The sequence below is a fragment of the Crotalus tigris genome, unplaced genomic scaffold (genome assembly GCF_016545835.1).
Source record: "Crotalus tigris isolate CLP2741 ecotype Arizona unplaced genomic scaffold, ASM1654583v1 scf7180000017933.3771270, whole genome shotgun sequence".
NCBI classification, from domain to species: Eukaryota; Metazoa; Chordata; class Lepidosauria; order Squamata; family Viperidae; genus Crotalus; species Crotalus tigris.
This window is the reverse complement of record NW_024096726.1, coordinates 2,597,250-2,615,298: the sequence shown is the minus strand read 5'-3', so window position 1 is coordinate 2,615,298 and position 18,049 is coordinate 2,597,250. Positions and strand designations below refer to the sequence as shown.

General features: G+C 35.2%; 1 protein-coding gene across 5 annotated transcripts in view; it reads right to left on the bottom strand.

Moving 5' to 3' along the window:
* The window catches only part of OTOG (otogelin), a 114,941-nt gene that overhangs the window by 21,098 nt on the left and 75,794 nt on the right, over nucleotides 1–18,049 (bottom strand). For all 5 annotated transcript variants that reach the window (XR_005556860.1, XM_039344644.1, XM_039344646.1 and 2 more), the window contains 8 exons: nucleotides 16,623–16,901; nucleotides 11,297–11,414; nucleotides 8,688–8,767; nucleotides 4,533–7,624; nucleotides 3,603–3,771; nucleotides 2,620–2,765; nucleotides 2,199–2,288; nucleotides 279–462 (listed from right to left, as the gene is read on the bottom strand). Coding sequence is in view for 4 of the 5 variants with exons in the window: in XM_039344644.1 (XP_039200578.1) it covers nucleotides 279–462; nucleotides 2,199–2,288; nucleotides 2,620–2,765; nucleotides 3,603–3,771; nucleotides 4,533–7,624; nucleotides 8,688–8,767; nucleotides 11,297–11,414; nucleotides 16,623–16,901 (4,158 nt within the window). In the remaining variant the exon portion in view is untranslated. The remainder of the gene's footprint in view (nucleotides 1–278; nucleotides 463–2,198; nucleotides 2,289–2,619; nucleotides 2,766–3,602; nucleotides 3,772–4,532; nucleotides 7,625–8,687; nucleotides 8,768–11,296; nucleotides 11,415–16,622; nucleotides 16,902–18,049) is intronic.

Sequence of the window (18,049 nt, the reverse complement as noted above, 5' to 3'; positions counted from 1 at the left end):
AAGATCTGTACTGCAGATAGTTTGTTGGCAAATTTAGCATTTTTATTCTGCACTTTGAAAATTAGCCTCATTTTAGCTATAAATACTTTTGGTGAGCAATTATTAAAGTATCATTTTCTATTTTCTTACAGAATTACTCTTCAAGTTGCAATATACGTAATTTATAAACAAACGTGATATTCCCCTTTAATAAAATTGTATACTGAGTAGGTGAGTATATAAAGATAAAAGAAATAAAGTAAAATATAGCAAAATAAATCTTACTAAAGTTTACTTACCACACAATCCCATTGTTTTTTGATCACTGGTTGCATTATGTTCAATTATCATCATCCCAGTATTATGGAACCACTGAATTTTAGTATTTGTTGGGGTTTTAATAAGATACATAAAGCCAGTGTCCTCAATTTTAAAATCATATTTTTTAACAGTAGGCCAAGCATATTTTGAATTGACCACTATCTAGAAAACATATAAAAAGATATTTAGGCAACACTTAAGATTACAGTTTGTATTTTGTCATAATAATACTTTTAACAAGTCGTTTTCCTTTTCTGTAAACACAAATCTTTTAATCAAATAAATTCCTAATGAAAATCTGTACAACTTGCATATTAAATTCCTAAGTCCCAATTAGATAGCAAATCTTGGGAAGAAGCAATCAAAATGCAGGCAGCATTTGGATTAGAGAATTATGACTCAAGTTATGTCAGTATAATTTAATGCCATTAGGATAATGGGTAGCTTTTTCTATTTAAGCCAGTGAGAAATTAAGTTCTTTAAGAAGCATAATGATGATATGATTTGATTGAACTATAGAAAGGAAATAGAGGATATAATACAAGAGAATTCAAAACATATTCCAACTGGGGAAAAGCAACAAAGCTGGATGTTGTTGTAATTTCCCTTTTCCCCAAAAGGTCTAAAATTGCATACTGAGGCTGATATATTTCTTAACAGCACATTCAAACAACTATTTCTGATGTAGTTTCACAGTAGAAGTAAAAACTAACTGGACATTCCAAAAATTCTGGATGGCTAAAATAAAATAAAAAAAAAGATCCTTGTTTCTCAATAGCACTACAGTTTAGCTAACTTAAGTGTCACAACTAGCTTCAAGGCTGGGTCATTGCTTTTTCATATTAACCTACAGTTGCAGTAATAAACCTTTATCAAATATATTCTGTTTATTCAGCCTTATAAAACTGATAAAAATTACAAGACATGTAAAAAAGAGGACGGAAAATATTCCAGCACTAACTGCAAAGTATATGTATATACTGAGAATTCCTATGCATGATTGCTGAGGAATACATCAGGAATACAGGAATACATACCAAATACAGTTTGTTAAATAATTACATAAAGGACAGTAGATTTAATATGCCATCACTGCTTAAAAGGTTCTTATTCCCTACTTCAGCTGTATGTTCAGAAAATAATTAATTAATAAAGTAAATTTGGTCTAATGGTTAAGGCACCAGGCTAGAAAAGGGGAGACTGTGAATTCAAGTCCTGCTTTAGCCTTGAAAGCCAGCTGGGTGACTTTGGGCCAGTCATACTCTCTCAGACTAATCCACCTCACAGGGTTGTTATGAGGAAAATAGGAGGAGGAAGGTATGTTGGATATGTTCACTGCCTTGAGTTATTTGTAAAAAAATAATAAAGACAGGATACAAATAAATAAAAATATTAATAATTAGTATTGTTATGGTTAATTACAAATAATAAAATTAATTAATAAGCAATAATTAATATTAATTATTGAAGTTACTGTCTTTATTTGGAAACTTTGGTTTTTAGAATCAAAAACATGACCTGAACACAGACATAAAAAGGACCACACAAATTTTAGGAGATTTGGCCACCTCAAATGAAATGCCCAAAATTACTAGGCCAAAAAACAAAACAAAACAAAAGATTGTTGAAAGAATCCATTTGAATTTAATTTAACTTTTATTTCAAATGATATCAGTTCAACTCAATCAGTTAATGGGTTTAATAATTTCTCCTTAGAATTGGATTTTAGATCATAAATATCATTAGGAACTCTTCATTTCTTTCAGATGCTATGGTGATCCCAAGTTATGCCACCCAACTTAAATCATAAAATAAAAGAATCATGATTTAGAATTTTAATACATCATTTTATCACAGGTCAACAACTATGACTAAGTAACAGAAGAAGTAAAGTTTACCTTTCTATTTAAGCGATCAATGATAATCTGGTTAGATAGATATGTTAAATTCAGCATTGTCAGACTTAGCTTGAAATAGGTTACGTTCCCCTGAATAAAACAACAAAAATAAGAATTTATTCACAAATAATTATAAAGTGGTTTCCATGTCTCATAAAGTAAGCAGTGTGATAAAAATATTCCTCTCCCATGAAATCCCAATTTCAATTGCAGCCTTTATTCAATTGTCTTGATATTTAAGAGAAAATGTTTAAAAAGGGTCGCTATCTGAAAATACATGGAAAGGATTATTCAAATATCAGCACCCAAGAAAAGCAAAATTAATGCTCTTCTAGCCTCAAAGCTTCTATTGGATCAGAGGCTTAACACTATTTATTTGCGCACATTCTATAAATACAAAATAATAAATAAAGTTTAGTACCATATTAGTATTTCTGTCGTCAACAACATGAATGCTTATAACTTCATCTTGCGTTTGGCTGATTATATAAGATGCTTCTTTAAATAAAGCCATATGATGTCCATCAAAGGTGATAAAGCTCAGATCAGAGAAGAAAGTGCATCGACCTATCAAACATAAAGTGCACTATTAATTAAAAAAAATTACGAAGACAGAAGATCATTGGCAAATGAAAGTTTACTGTTTTGTTAAATTAGATAAAAATATGTAACAAATAGAGTAAATAATTCTTGAAAATCTGGCAAGTGATTTCCTAATAAATAGGTCTGTGCTGCAAAAGAACCCTAATATGTGTGCAGCTCATACCCAATGCTTGAAAAGTAAGAAATTCTGCTATTTCCTATCTTAAAATATTATTTTGTCTCCATACCATATTTTACTTGGGATCAAAGTAAGTTGAATTCAAGGTTGCTTTTCTGAAATTAATGTCCAGCATTTTATTTCCATTTCCCACAAAGATACCCATTTCACATTTCATGCTACTTCAGAAATTTCTACAATCTGTATCAAAATCTTAAGGGGCACTGATGGAAGAATTCAATGAAAAATATAACTTGCCTTCTTCTAAAAGAAATGTTCTCAGAACCGGAATTGGAGAGTCTCAATCCAACTCATAACATTTGTTCTGTAACATCTCTATATAATATGTATTCTCTTCAGTATCCAGTGAATTGGCCAAAAGAGGATTTGCAAGTTTTACCAGTAATACTGGTAAACCACCGTTTACCAGTATGATTTCCAATTTAAGCCCTCTTCATTGAGTTCTGTTTCATTACACATTGCACAGCTTTTGTGCAATATTATTTCTTTTTGTTACTGCTACTGTTTTGTATGCAAGGCAGGAAGAATTCCTACCATCTGTTCCTTTCATACCTATTCTGAAGTTCAAGGTTTCACTGGCTTTATGCAGTTTAAAAATAAACATTATATGACTAATAACTCACATGCACATTCCCATTTGGGGCAGCATTTGTCACCATTAATCTGAACAGCAAATCCGAGAAATCCACAGCTGGTTTGTGTTGCACTGTATGGGCAGTACTGTGATTGGTTAACTTGAATTAATTGTCCATCTAAGCAAATATGTTTTATGCAGTCATTTTCTGTGACAGGCTAAGGCATATTTAGAAAAGATTGGTTACAACTCTGAACAAAACAAAAACAATGAGAAAATATTTTTTCAAGAAATCAACGTAGTAGAACACAGGAGCCCAAGTATCCAATATCCCTTAAGTGTTCAGGAACTTTTTTGGGGAATTAAGGCTGAATTCTGAAATAGCAGCCTTGAAAAGTGTTCAGTCTTTAATTCAACATTAATAGTATGCAGATCATAAAAATGACAAGATTACAAAGTGAAGCTAGTTGTTAAAATAAAAAAAATAATAGCACATACATACACAAATATTTTTCCCCAAATGATCATACTGAGTAGTTCAAAAGCCCAGAATATATTCTTCATCAATAATATTTAACCCGTGAGCAGAATTGTCAAAAAACTGGTTCAAGAAAATGCTTCCATATCATATTAGAATGGAACTAAGTATATAAATGATCTAGGTATGGACATAAGAAACCTGTCACCAAAAATTTAGAAACACTTGTTTGCATCACTAGTTATGTTTTAATGACCATGACATATGAGATTTTAAAGAAGTGCAATATCAGGATAATCGTGTAAAAGCCACATTTATTTATTTGTTTGTTTGTTTGTTTATTTATTTAGCTTGGATGCTATCTGACTTTCAACAGCTCTGGATGGCTACATGTAAGAAGCTATATCTTAATATACATCATACATCCATGATCTCTGAGTTAAAACACACACAACCCCTCCCTTCCTAGGGTTGGATAAAGATCAATTACATGTTACTCACTATACATGTTGGCTGAGTTGCTATCTCTCCAGGTGATATGAAAGCTGGTGCTGAAGCACCCGACATAGTTTCAACAGTAGTAAAATTTGCAGCGTATATTGTGCCAGAATCATATACTGGTTTGGTTGATGAATAGATAGGAGCGGCTGTAGCTCTTGTAGCGTTTGGATGAATTGTTAGTATTGGCAAAGAGCTTGTTGGTGCTACTGTTGCCTCCTTCACAGATGGGGACTTGGGTACTACAGTTTCATTAGTAGAACTAAATGGAGCAAGGAACGTTGGTGAATGTTTGCTAATTGAAGGTGATAGAGTAAGCTTTGTAGCCAATATTTCTCCATCAGTTTCTACTATTTTGGAAGGTCTGCTCTTTATTTCTGAAATATCAGAAAGTACTGACAATAAAGACGTGATAGATTCTTTTGTTCCTGCTGTTTTTTCTAATGTTTTTGTGACACTCTTAGTTGTGAGACCACTTAGTCCTATGGGTGCTGAACTAGAAGAAATAGCAGAAAGTGGCATTTGCTTAGACAAAGTTAATGTCTTCTCTGTAGTACCAGTCTTCACGAATGTGAAAGCTGTTGATACAGGCGTTACAAATACCCTTTCTTGTGAATCTGTTTGGCTCACAACTGAAGTTTCTGGTGCTTCCAATATAAATAGTGAAGGTGATGTTGATTTTGATACATGAAACAAAGTGGTGGATTCTGCAGATAACTGAGAAGGACTTAATGCTTGCTTTGTGGTGGGTAAATGAGTCCTTAACTTTTCAGTGGAAAAGGACTCTATTATTTGCTGGGTAGTTTCTTTATCACTTACAAGTGGGATTTTGGGTGAAAATGAAGAAGTATGTGAAGCAACTGAAGGGGTAACAAATGGATGTGAAGTGCTTTGGAAGACAGAAGGCACTGCTATTTTGACTGACTCTGTTGTACTTAAAGTACTTTGGGAATAAATACCAGTTTGTTCAACTGGAAACTGATATGTTATAGAAGTTCCTTTTGTGGTTAAATAAGCTTTAGAGGCCAGCAAAGAATCATGCTTCCCTGGTGTTTGTGTTATCAAATATGGAAGAACAGATTTGTCTTTTACTTGGGTAGAAATGCTTTCTGCTGCAGAAGTATAAACAGAGGAGGTGGCAAACTTGGAAGTTACAAATGACTTTGTTGGCTCAACTGATGGTGTTGCAGTGGTTGGTACTATAGTTATCTGTTGTGTTGAAGTAAACAAAGATGTTTTGTTCACTAGAGAGATTATAGGAGGAAATGTTGTTACAGAAAGAGTAGCTGAAGAAAACAAGGTCGATATATCTTTGATGGATGCTACTTCAGTTGGTGACCTGCTGCTAAGTTTAGTATATGGAGATAAAGTAACCCTAGATTCTTTTACTGTCAATTCTGGAGTTGAACTTAAAACTATTGTGCTTGGTGGTACTGTCCTGTAGGTGGTCTTTGAAGTAACTGGATGAATAGCTGCAGCCACAGGAACCTGAATTTCAGGTGATGAAGGAACAAGGGCAGTGTCTATCTTTGACATTATAATTGTAGAAAGAGACATTGGAAGATGAGAAATAGATGGTTTTCTTGTGTATAACCTGGTAGTTTTTTCCAATTCTTTTTTACTAAGATATTCTGTTGCTTTTTCTATATCAGTAACAGCATGCTGAATAAATGGATATTCAGTTGTTCCAACTGATTCTACCTTTTTAGCGACCAATGGACCCGGGACAACTGTGGCTATGACTTCTGTTATAAATGCAGATTCTGTTTTTGATTTTGTTACACCACCAGAATCTGGAACACTTGTCTTTGTAGTTTTCAGGAGCAAAGGTATTTTGTGTTCTGTAGATATTTTCTGGGAGATTGGAATTGATGATTCAAATGAAGTTGAGGTTTTAGAGGTTACTATTGTAGACAAAGGTGTAACTCTATCAGATGAAGCAGTTGCAGGCTCTGTAATGTTTGGCACTATAAACAGTGGCTGCTCTGTTTGTAAATATTTTTTGGAAACTATTGTAGTAGAAGATAAATCAGTTTTTCTGGGAAGTTTAGAAGTAAAAAACTGAGGTTTTGAGAATAAAGGAGTATACAAAGAAAAATATGAACTTGTTTGATATGTAACATTTGATGTTTGTGGCACTTCCTTCTTAGTAGTAGAAACTAAAACACTTGGATATGTCAGGAACATGTGGGGAAGCTGTGTTGGTACTAGAGTTATTGGAATAATAGTACTTTTAGGCTGTTCTTTGATTAAAGCAACTGTTGTCTTTGATGTTTCTGAAGAACCTGGCTTTAGAACTGGTTTTTCAGCTACTAAAGTAGTAAATAAAGGAGCAAATGAAGTTTCAGTAACATTGGTGATTGTTGGAGTTGACTGGGTTACTCCTGACTTAATGCTGCTTGGAGTTGTTTGCCTTGATGTTGGCAAAGGGGAAGATATTTCCAAAGATGTCAATGTTGATTTGGTAAAAAATTGACTTGTATGCTCTGGTCTTTTTGCTATTATAGATGAAGTTTGGCTTTCTGTAATGTTCTGAAGCTTTCTTTCTATGTCCTCTGTAGGGGAACTCTGAGCACTTATTGCTTTTATTTGTGAAACTAATCTAGATGTGTCTAATGATTTGTCTTCTGTAATAATTGATGGAGTCACAATGGAAGTTGGAGTAGCTGTTAATTTAATTTCTGCTTCAGTAATTGTAGATATTGAGGGGATTGAAAAGCTTGTCATACTGCTTGTCTGCAAAGTGTCAATAACTACATCAGTTGCTGAAGGAGGAACTACAGATATGGGGCTAACATCAGTTAGCAGGTGTGAAAATCCTGGCAATGCACTTGTATCGAAAGTTGATTGAACTGAAAGAGCTGATGTAGCTAAAGTAATATTTGGCAATGAAAATGTTGAAAGTTTAGCTTTTTCAATGGTTGAACTGAATTGCTGCTTGGATGCAGGTGTTGTTTCTCTAAGTTTTGATGCTGGGGTCACAGAAAAAGCTATTTCTTTACTCAGAACTGCTGCGGAAGATTGAAGAGCCCCCAACACTGTATGTGTCTTTAAAGTAGATTGTAGAATTTGAACTTCAGTTGTTGGTTCAATGCCTAAAAACAAGATAAAAACAGGTGACTTGTACATGAGACATATTTAGTGCAATACTGCACAAAATTAAATTTGGCAGAATTAAAAGTGTGTGGAATAGCACAGTTTTAATATACTGTTATTAATTTCTAATATGTCTATTTGGAAAGAAATTTTTAAAAGATTAAATTTTAACATTTCAAAACATGTTTTGACTTCAAAAATATAATTTAATTAATCCATTACTGGGCACATTTATAATTTCATATCTTTTCAGTGTCTGATAGTCAAAACCTCTTTTTCCTTAGCAGTTGTAAATCCAAATGTAGCTGTTCCATATGTATCTATTCTAAAATTCTTTTTGTGGGAAGAAACCTCAGGTAATTAGCTTTCTCACAGAATAAGGACTTAGACTTAAGGTCCTTGGACATGAAAGTGACTTGAAGATATTACCTTAACCTACTTGAGTATACTTTCTTAAAAGAACAGTGTATATATTTTTAAGAAAACACCTTGTCTATATTCCTCCAGATCAGTGGTTCTCAACCTTTCTAATGCCGCGACCCCATAATACAGTTCCCCATGTTGTGGTGACCCCCAACCACTTATACATCACCAGGTGCCAGGGGCGTGGCCAAAGAAAAGGGGAAAAATGGTGGACAGCCTTGTTTGGCGACCCCCGTGAAATGGTCGTTTGACCCCAAATGGGGTCCCGACCCACAGGTTGAGAACCACTGCTCCAGATGCTACAATGGAATTCATAGACCTGTTCAGTTAATATAGTAGGGAAACTGCAACAATCAAGGGATCTTCATTTTGTCAAGATGTTGAACCTTTGCACAAGATATTGTTCCAACACTGGAAATTTTTAAGAGATTGGACAACCATTTGTGTGAAATGGTATAAGGTTTCCTGACTGAGCGAGGAGTTGGATTAGAAGACCTCCAAAGTCCCTTCCAACTCTGTTATTTTGTTATATTGGGAAGACGTAACTTTATAACTAAGTTGGATTGCTTTCCTAAATTTAAGCCTGAATTAACAGCTTTTAAACATTATAATTTTGAATCAATATTACTTGATACGTACAGTCTTCAAAATAAACACATCTTTGAGTGAGTTCATCCAGCACCATATTCAAAGGACACATAGGAACACATCCTTCCACTCTAAAACAAGATTAATAATAATTAACTTCTCATACAGCAAAATGTGTCATTGAAACAAGTACTGAATAATGTACCAATAAAGGAGCTCAGGGTTGTAGCTCAGGGTTGAAATGAGGGGTCCCTGATACTCTCTGAACTTGCTTGTTTTTTTGCAGATGTTTCATTACCCAAACTAGGTAACATCATCAGTGTTAGTAAGGAGTATTTGTTGTCAGTTTATATTCTGGTGCCAGTTTCTTGATTGGGGTATTGTTTACCTGATTGTTGGTCTGAAGTAAACCTTGGAGTTAATCTATGCCAGTGGTTCTCAACCTGTGGGTCAGGACCCCATTTGGGGTCGAATGATCATTTCACGGGGGTCGCCAAACAACGCAGTCCGCCATTTTTTCCCCTTTTCTTAGCTGTGCTACTCCCTTTTATTCTAGTGGCTTTTGAAAGCCAATAGAATAGACTCTCTTGAATAGAGTCTAATTCTATTGGCTTTCAAAAGCCAATAGGAATTGTCCAGGCTGTCTCTGCCCTGCTGAGCCCGCCACAAGTCCCATTCTGCAAACGGTGCTGCACCAGTTGAGTAGTCCTCGACTTACGACCGGTTGAGTAGTCCTCGACTTACGACTGGTTGGGGGTTGCAGCATTAAAAAGGTTGAGAACCACTGATCTATGCTGATCTGGTGCTGATTGCTGGCGGAGAGGTGTTTGGTTCTTTTGATTCTCTTTTGGGGTGGCTGCACAATCTATAGATGTTGTTAATGTCCATGTGTCTATTGATGGTTAATTTGTCAGAGTGCCAGGCTTCTAGAAAAGCCCTGGCATTTTTGGACTTGGCCTAGTCTAGGATTGTCACGTTTTCCCAACTGAAACTAAATCTGTCTATATGTTGTGAAATTAAAGAATTTTCATCATGTCTTCTGACTGCTAGTTGGTATTTATGAATGCCTTCTGCCAGTCTTCTGCCTGTTTGTCCTACATAGTTTTTTTTTTACAAATTTTATTAAATATACATTTTAAAAACAAAAATGGACATGATTCAACTTCCCTGGCTACAACAGTGCTATTAGTATTACCTTATGTTACAGAAAGAAAAACAGAAACTTAAAATACATTCTATAACGGACAGAGTATAACATTGTTTTTTCTCCTGGGGTTGCTAGGTCCTTATTTCTAGGCCATAGAAATAAGGTGGATAAACTAAACAAATACAACTGTATAAGCATTAAAAGCCAAGTTATTATCTATTTAGGTTCAACTCTGACATAGAACCACTTGCATATTCTAAATATCTGGGGCTTGTTTTCCAAACTTTAGGACAACTGCTCATGCTAACTGTACTTCCTCTGTGGCTCAATAAAGTACTATAGCAACAGTAAAATTTTGTCAAAAAGCATGAATGGAACTTTAATCCAGCAGCTACTAAACATTTTGTATAAAATCCAATGTATACAGTATTTACCCTATAGGACATAATAAAAACTTGTTTTCAATATAGTATGTATTATTGAAAAAATGCAATCAGATCTTTATTTCAGCCCCCCAGATGTGTGTCTAGATTAGATGGCAGGTTACCTAGAACTGAAGCAATTTTTTAGCAGGTCATTTTAAATCCACATGAAGGAAGAGCATCACAAGCAAATTATTCATACAGGCTCTTACCAGAGCATAATTCTCCCTAGGATCAGAAAAAAGCTAAGGAGGTTACCAAAGGGATGAGACAGAACTTAAGACTTTTAAAATGATTTATTGACTCTTAGAAAATTCCAAAAATCTACTCCAGCAGGTTCCCTGTTTATACATCTCCATGCCAAATTCTCTAAAGCTCATTTCAGTGCTCTGCCCTTGGCACACTTAAATGACAGCTTCTGCAAAGTTCCCATTCCACAGAGGTTCTGCCTTTCTTTTGTTTGTACAGGTAGTCCTCAACTTACAACAGTTCATTGTATTACCAGTATATTATGCTTATCTTAATCAAGGTTACCACAGCACTGAAAAAAGTGACTTATGACCGTTTTCCACACTTACAACCACGGTAGCATCTCTAAGGTCACATGATCAAAATCACATGCTTGGCAACTGACTCACATTTATGATGGTTGCAGTGTCCTGAGATCATGTGATCAGTTTTTGCAACCTATTGACAAGCAAAGTCAGTGGGGAAGCCAGATTCACTTAACAAGTGTTATTATGTTAACAACTGCAGTGATTCACTTAACAACTGTGGCATGAAAAGTCATCAAATGGGGCAAAATTCATTTAACAAATGTTTCACATAGCAACAGAAATTTTGGGCTCAATTGTGGCCATAAGTCAAGGACTACCTGTAGTCTGGTCTAAGATAATACTAAAGACAGAGGAGGATATTATGGTATCTATGAAAGTTTTAAGAGCTACACAGCCTTAACAATAACATAGTCCTCAAGTATGTAGAAACTGTTATATTTTTCACAGAGCCTTTATTTTGCTCCCAAACTGATAGGCAATGTATCATTTCCCTTTTAGAAAGAGTGGTATTATTTAAATTATAAAAATACTTACTTTGGAACAGTCTGACAATGTTTTGCAAAAGGATCTCTGCATGTCTTGAAACAAGGACTTGAACAAGCATCATAGCGCCATTCACAGGTTGAGCGGGATAAAAATTTAAATTTGCTATCTACAAATAAAAAATTATCTGTATGAATATCTGAATCATTCAGTTTTGAGAAAAGACAAATGTTGGAAATATATGGCAGGAACATATTCGTAGCCCCCAAGTGCCACCTCCACCCCCAAAGTGGAAAGAAATGTAGGTGGCAATGCACACAGTTTTTCTATTACAGGTTCAGCTAACCCTAAACCTCCATGTATGTCCTTATATTGCATTTTATTTAGGAGTTACATCTCTGGGTGAGCCAATATGGAGTTCCTTTATGTTTGTCTCAGTTGGAAGGAATGTTTTTGTATTACAAATGCAGCAACAATATCTATTTATAGTTTATAGCAATCCCAACTGAATTTCAAGTACCTGTGAAAGAATCCTATTTCTCAACATGTGTAAATCAAGAAGATGAAAAGGGTTAAGAACTAGAATGGATCAGACCCAACCATTCTGCATACACTATATATAGCTAATCAGCTTTCTGTGAGAAAGTATTTACATATAGGAATGCAATAGCACTTTTTCGCTCATGCCCCATAGGAAACATTATTTGATCATAACTATATTGCAGACAGCATGTAGTGATAATAACTATCCAGTATTGACAGTATTATAGTCCATTAATCTACGTAATGCCTCTTTAAATATGTTCCATCACTACCTCTTGCAAAAGTGATTCCCACACTTTAATAACACAAATATAAAGAATTAATTTCTTCTGATGTGCTATATCTACATCACTATCAAAATAATAAAGCAACAAAATTGGAGTACAGACTCTAAGTCAGCAGTTCAATAAATGCAAAAAAGGATCTTCTCCAAAACTCTCACCCAGGTGCTTTTTGTTTTGTTTTTTCATTTAGAATAGTTATCAAGTTGCAATAAACAGCCCAAACAATTTCAACAGAATATTCTTAATACAATAGTTGAAGATGATAAATTTTCATCCAGAACATCTGAGGAAACCTGATACAGAAGCTTACCTCAGTGAATTTTTATTTTTTTATTACTTATGCACAAAATAAATAGATGGGGAGAGAAACGTAATCTACTGTATAATAACAAATTCAGTTATATATGTTACAAACTGGAGATAGTAATTTAAATAGTTATAGCAAACTCATTATCTTATTACTGCTAACAGTTATACTGAAAATATTCTGATAAATATATCATGACTACATGTGAACTACATGTACAAGATTCATCATGATAGACATATATGTATGAAAATATACACATTCATCATGATTATTTTATTAATCTGTTCTTTTTTTTATGAAAACCGAATCTTCCCATAACTTTCAGAAAACGTTTATCTCTATCAAAGGTTCTTTGGTAGTTTTTTGATAAGTTTCAGAATACATGAACAAATTTGTGGAGACGTTTATTTGAGAAGGAAGTTGAACAATATATTATCCTACTCACAATATTTATGTTCCGGAATAGCAGTTCTCACTTGGAAAGGTTCTGATTTAATATGCAATTTATGATAATCAGCAGGAAATTTACTCTGCCTTTCCCTCTGCACTCTACAACTGGTGTAACATTTCCATTAACAAATGCAGCTATATTTTTAGATCATGTAATTAACCTGCATCAGTTAGCCCAGCCTTCCGAAAGAACACTGAAGATTCAAGCCCAAGGTTTCTTTGCTCATAAAACTCTGAAACCCAAATCCACAGATGTGGAGATTAATGAAATGCCTCGCCATTATCTGATACGACCTTACTTGTTGAGGTAAATTGTTTTAGTTTTCCACCGGCGTGGATAGGATTCTTTGGCACAACTAGAAAGCAAAAGGTTCTCCCTTTAAAAAAAACAGACACCATTTTCTACATATGAACACTAGAGAAGGGGAGAAGTCTGTAATTCCTCCTTTCCCTCTTAAAGATAAAAGAAGCATGACATTTGTGCTTGGTCCAAATAATGTCCCAAATTGATAAAAATTCTTATCTTTATTTATTTACTTTTTTCATCCATTCAGTTATGTCCACTTCTCAATCTGCTGGGACAGGTCACTGCAGTTTTCTTGCCAAAGTTTTTCAGAAATAGTTTACCAGTAAGGGTCTCAGTAGCACTACTACTAACCTTTTAATTCAATAGATTTGATAACAAAGCATATAGTTCATCCATTCTATTATAAAAGTCACTCCACCTGTGACCATACAACTCACCTAAATAAAACCTCATTTTTTGTTTCATATTTATGTTTGATTAAAAAGCACATATTGGAAGCTTTTGAAGAAAGTATTAAGAGCATGTTCTCTGGGAATTTGGGAACATACCATGTTTCCCCAAAAATAAGACCCGGTCTTTTTTTTTTTTTTTTTTTTGCCTTCAAAAGAGGCACCAGGTCTTATTTTTGGGGAGTGTCTTTTCCACTCAGCTTGCAGCGGCAAAACAGACAGCCCCACCCAGCTGGCCCACTTCTTCTGCGGCCAAAGGAAATGCCTCTGCAGCTGAGAATGGAGCTCCAGTCCACATTTTGCTGTCAGAGGCTTTTTCGAAAGGCCTCTGCAGCTGATAATCGAGCTATGGATTCAATCTGTAATTTAGTTCTCGGCTACAGAGGCCTTCCGGAATGGCAAAATGCAGGGTCAGGGGCACTGCAGAAGAAGTGGGCCGGCGAAGAGAGGCAGGTGTCAATTCATGGGAGGCCTGGCTGCAATGGTAAGTGGGTGCAGGGCATGTGGGGCAGCTCCACCCCCACCCCCATCCTAGCTTGATTTTTAGGCATGTTCCGCACCCCAAAACCAGGGCTTATTTTGGGGGTAGGTCTTACTTTCAGGGAAACACACTATAACTTCAATAGCTTTAGAAATATTATGGATATATCGCCTCTATTGAATTTTGATAGAAATCATTTTGATCAGTTGAAGAACTCTGAAATTCTTGAGACTCTGTAGCATTTAATATGTATATGTCTTCATTCAAAGTATGCTTGGCTAAACGGTAGATAACTTGTCTTAAACATTTTTTAAAATGTTCGTTGCCTCCTCTTATCTGAATGATTACTAATCTGTCTCTAATTTTTGCAGATGGGGAGGCATTCAAAATGAATGCTTGGAGGTCTTGAAAGTTGCAAATTACCTTGAATTAATTCAGTCAAATTTCTAAAGTGGTTTGGGAACTGATAAACTGCAATGACTGAGATTGATTTTCTATCAGCAAATAGAAAGTACTACTTCAATTCTCAGTATTTCTCAACATTGGCAATTTTAAAAGATAGTGAATTCTTGGAATTAAAGTCCACATATTTTAAAGTTATCAAGGTTGAGAAACATTGTAAATTTAACTTACCAGCACGATTTCTCTTCCCTTTTGTTTCCTCTCACTTGCATCTCCTATAGCTTCCCCAGGAGTCTCTGGAGAGTTTTTAATCTCTTCAAAAAATAACTGAACAAGGATGCTGGGGAACAGGAATTATACTTTTTTTTTTTTTTTTTTGAAAAGTGGAAAGTGCTCTCTTCATTTGCATTTACATTAAATACTTTTCTAAAAATACTTTTTAGAAAATTAACACTTGATCAGTAGAGGGTTTGCATGTTAAGATCCATACCATCTTGCATGAAGTGCAATGTCAGGTCCAAAGTACCATGAGCAAGATATGGAATTACTCTGAGCAGTTCTTTATTGTTTGCCTATAACAGAATCTTGCCAGATTAAAACAACTCTCTGTGTAACTATTAGATATACTCTGTGAATTGCTAGGGAGGGACGTTCCCCTTCACCCTACCTACCAGGTTATTCCAAGCTCCACCGTCTTTGCCCTTTGAGAAAGAGCCTATCCCTGCTATGACTCCAAACTACATTCCACCACATTCAGTGACCTAAATATTTTGCTGCAGCCAAACATTCTGCACAGACACAAAAATCTCCCCCTGTAGGCAGAATGGGTACCTACAATCATTTGTTACAAGATGTCTACACAACATGATGGGGAGAGAAAGGAAAAACAAAGCACAAGACCAATTACAGGACACACCTTGCCATGTATCAAAAACATTTCAGAAGCAATAGAACACAGCTTCCACGATCTGCAAGTAGGCGCCACACACTGCTCAGAGGCTATCATACAAGGACAAATTATGCATTATAAAAGTCACTTGGAGGTGGGAGATACTTCCAATATAATCTAGCAGATCCCCTACAAGGATTGCTCATGTGACTATATAGGACAGATAGGGAGGAAGCTAACCACTAGTTTGCCAGAATACAAGCAAGCGGTCAGTCGAGGAGGCCTGAACTCATTGGTAGCCTCACACTGCAATGAACATGCATTAAATTTTGCAGCTACTAAGATTATTGGATGAGCAGGCACAAAAACAGCCTGGAAAACAGGCCCCTCGTCAATCAACAGGAGTGCTGATTTAACACCAGCTTATTAAGTACTTAGGAGGCCAGGGCAAGGAAACCACGGCCAACAACATAAGAGCCAGCCATCACCCCAATCAACAACTAAAAAGCCACACACAACAGGCATCATATAAATACCACATGCAGAATAGCCCAAAGCACACACACTGGTAGAAAAAAAGTTCCCTGAGGATGGGCTCCAGCTTAAGTCCAAAAGCTCAGAAGACTAAACCTCTGGTTCCAGTAACTGTTGGATCCTGCAACATTATCCTGGGACATGTACAGTATATTCATTCCTCTCCTTATAATTCTATTTAATTTTGCCATGTAGAAAAATTCACATTAAATGAAACTTATTGTATTATTCTGTTGTCTTGCTATTTATTTACATCACAATTGAGTATAATGTAGTAAATCAATTAAGAAATGTTAGTCATGTTAGATGTTAATTTTATAATGACCGACACCCCCCCCATGTTGAAATCAGTGTTGATGAAAAAAAAGGTTTTCAGAAATTTCTTTATCCACACATAAAGATATTTCTTGCATATAGATTATATGCAAGTGAATCTGTGATTCTAAGAGAAAAGCAACGGACTTTTGGCCCTCCATATATGCTGAATAAAAGTGCCAGCATTTATCACTACTAATCAAGTTGACTACAGTTGTTAAAACTTCAGTAACCTTTGGACAGCCATCAGTTATCAATCCTGTAATGAATAAGCACTTCAGTACCTAAATAATACTGGCCTCCTCTCCATGAAAGTTTTTATAGCTTTCACTTTCTTAATGCAGGGGTTTCATATAAAGTATAGCAAAACCATATGAAAATACAGCCAGTGTGTTCAATATTCAATTACTTACCTACAAGTTTAAAAAGTGTAGAGAGTCTGAATGCCTGAGAATGATGAAATTTAACAACAGTCACAGAGGAAGCTGAAATGTAGATGAATAATCCTGGTATGGCAAATGATTCAAAAGAACTATATCCTGAGAACCATGTGTTTTTGTGGATGGCAAATGTTGATCTGTTCTGAAAACGTTCATTTCTTTCCCACTTGGAAAGAACAAGGGTATTATTAGAAGCTAAATAAAGAAAATAATTTGGTCTGTCAGCTGCTTCCAGTGAAACCAGGTGTGGGTCTGAAAAGCAAAAAAAAAAACAATGAAGAAATATGATGAAATGGCCAAGGATAGTTTTTAGTGATTAGCTTCTAATACCTAGGTTATATGTCAATTATAATTCCATTAATAGGTGGCTGCTGACACTTATTAAAATGTTGCATGGTGATATCTACATCCAAATTTGGGTGAACAACCAAGGTCAGCATTCTGCTGTGGTGTAATTTAGCTCCTTTGCTATTTAATTTTAGATGTGGTGGCAAAAGTGACAAAACTGAAACATCCCTGCTAAGCTTGATTGATAGACCTGATGCTTTATTTTTATGTGCAGATGATATAGCCATTACCTCAATTTCACCTATAGGACTGAGGAGAGCATTAATCAACTGTAACCATTAATCACACAGACTTGGCTGTTACCTATCAATTACAAAAAAAATAATCTTTTCAAAGAGTCCCCCTATATAACAACATAAATAGCAAATTAATGGGAATGTTATTAAGCAGGTTAAGATCTTTAAATATCTCAGAAATGTTTTCCACTTAAAGGGTCCAAATACTATCATTAAAAGACAAGGTAGCAAGGAATGTAGTTCTCAGCTTAATGTTGTTCTATAGAAAAGGTGGTAATTATATACCAGGTGAACTAAAAATATTTGAGGCCAAATGATTATCCTGGCTATCCTGTGACATATTTTCAAATATATGTCTCTAAGGTCAGAGTGGCCATTTGAGGCTATTTAATCATGATTTCTAAGAGGCTTATTTCTGAGTCCATGATGCATCCAAATAGCCTTTCAGCTGAAACTAATATGATATCAGTTAAAACTCAAATGCAAACAGCATGTATTAGCTATTGACTTAAATTAATTTTCAACTGTAAAAGAAACTCCACTATTCCTGGTGGAAATTACTTAGTTGCACCCTAAGGTATTGTGGGATTTTCAATTAATGTAGTGATCTCAATAGGTTTTGAATAGGTCAGATTATTCTTTAAACAACGTGCCAGATATTCTGACCTCCAGAATAATTTCAGTTAGGTGCCACCTTGCTTGATCTCAATCCCATTATTTGTTTCTTTAAGATTGCATCCCGGAATACTAGATTAACTTTTACATTGGCAAGTTGATTGTCATCCAATCTAATATCTAGAGGGCAGTTTTTGCAGC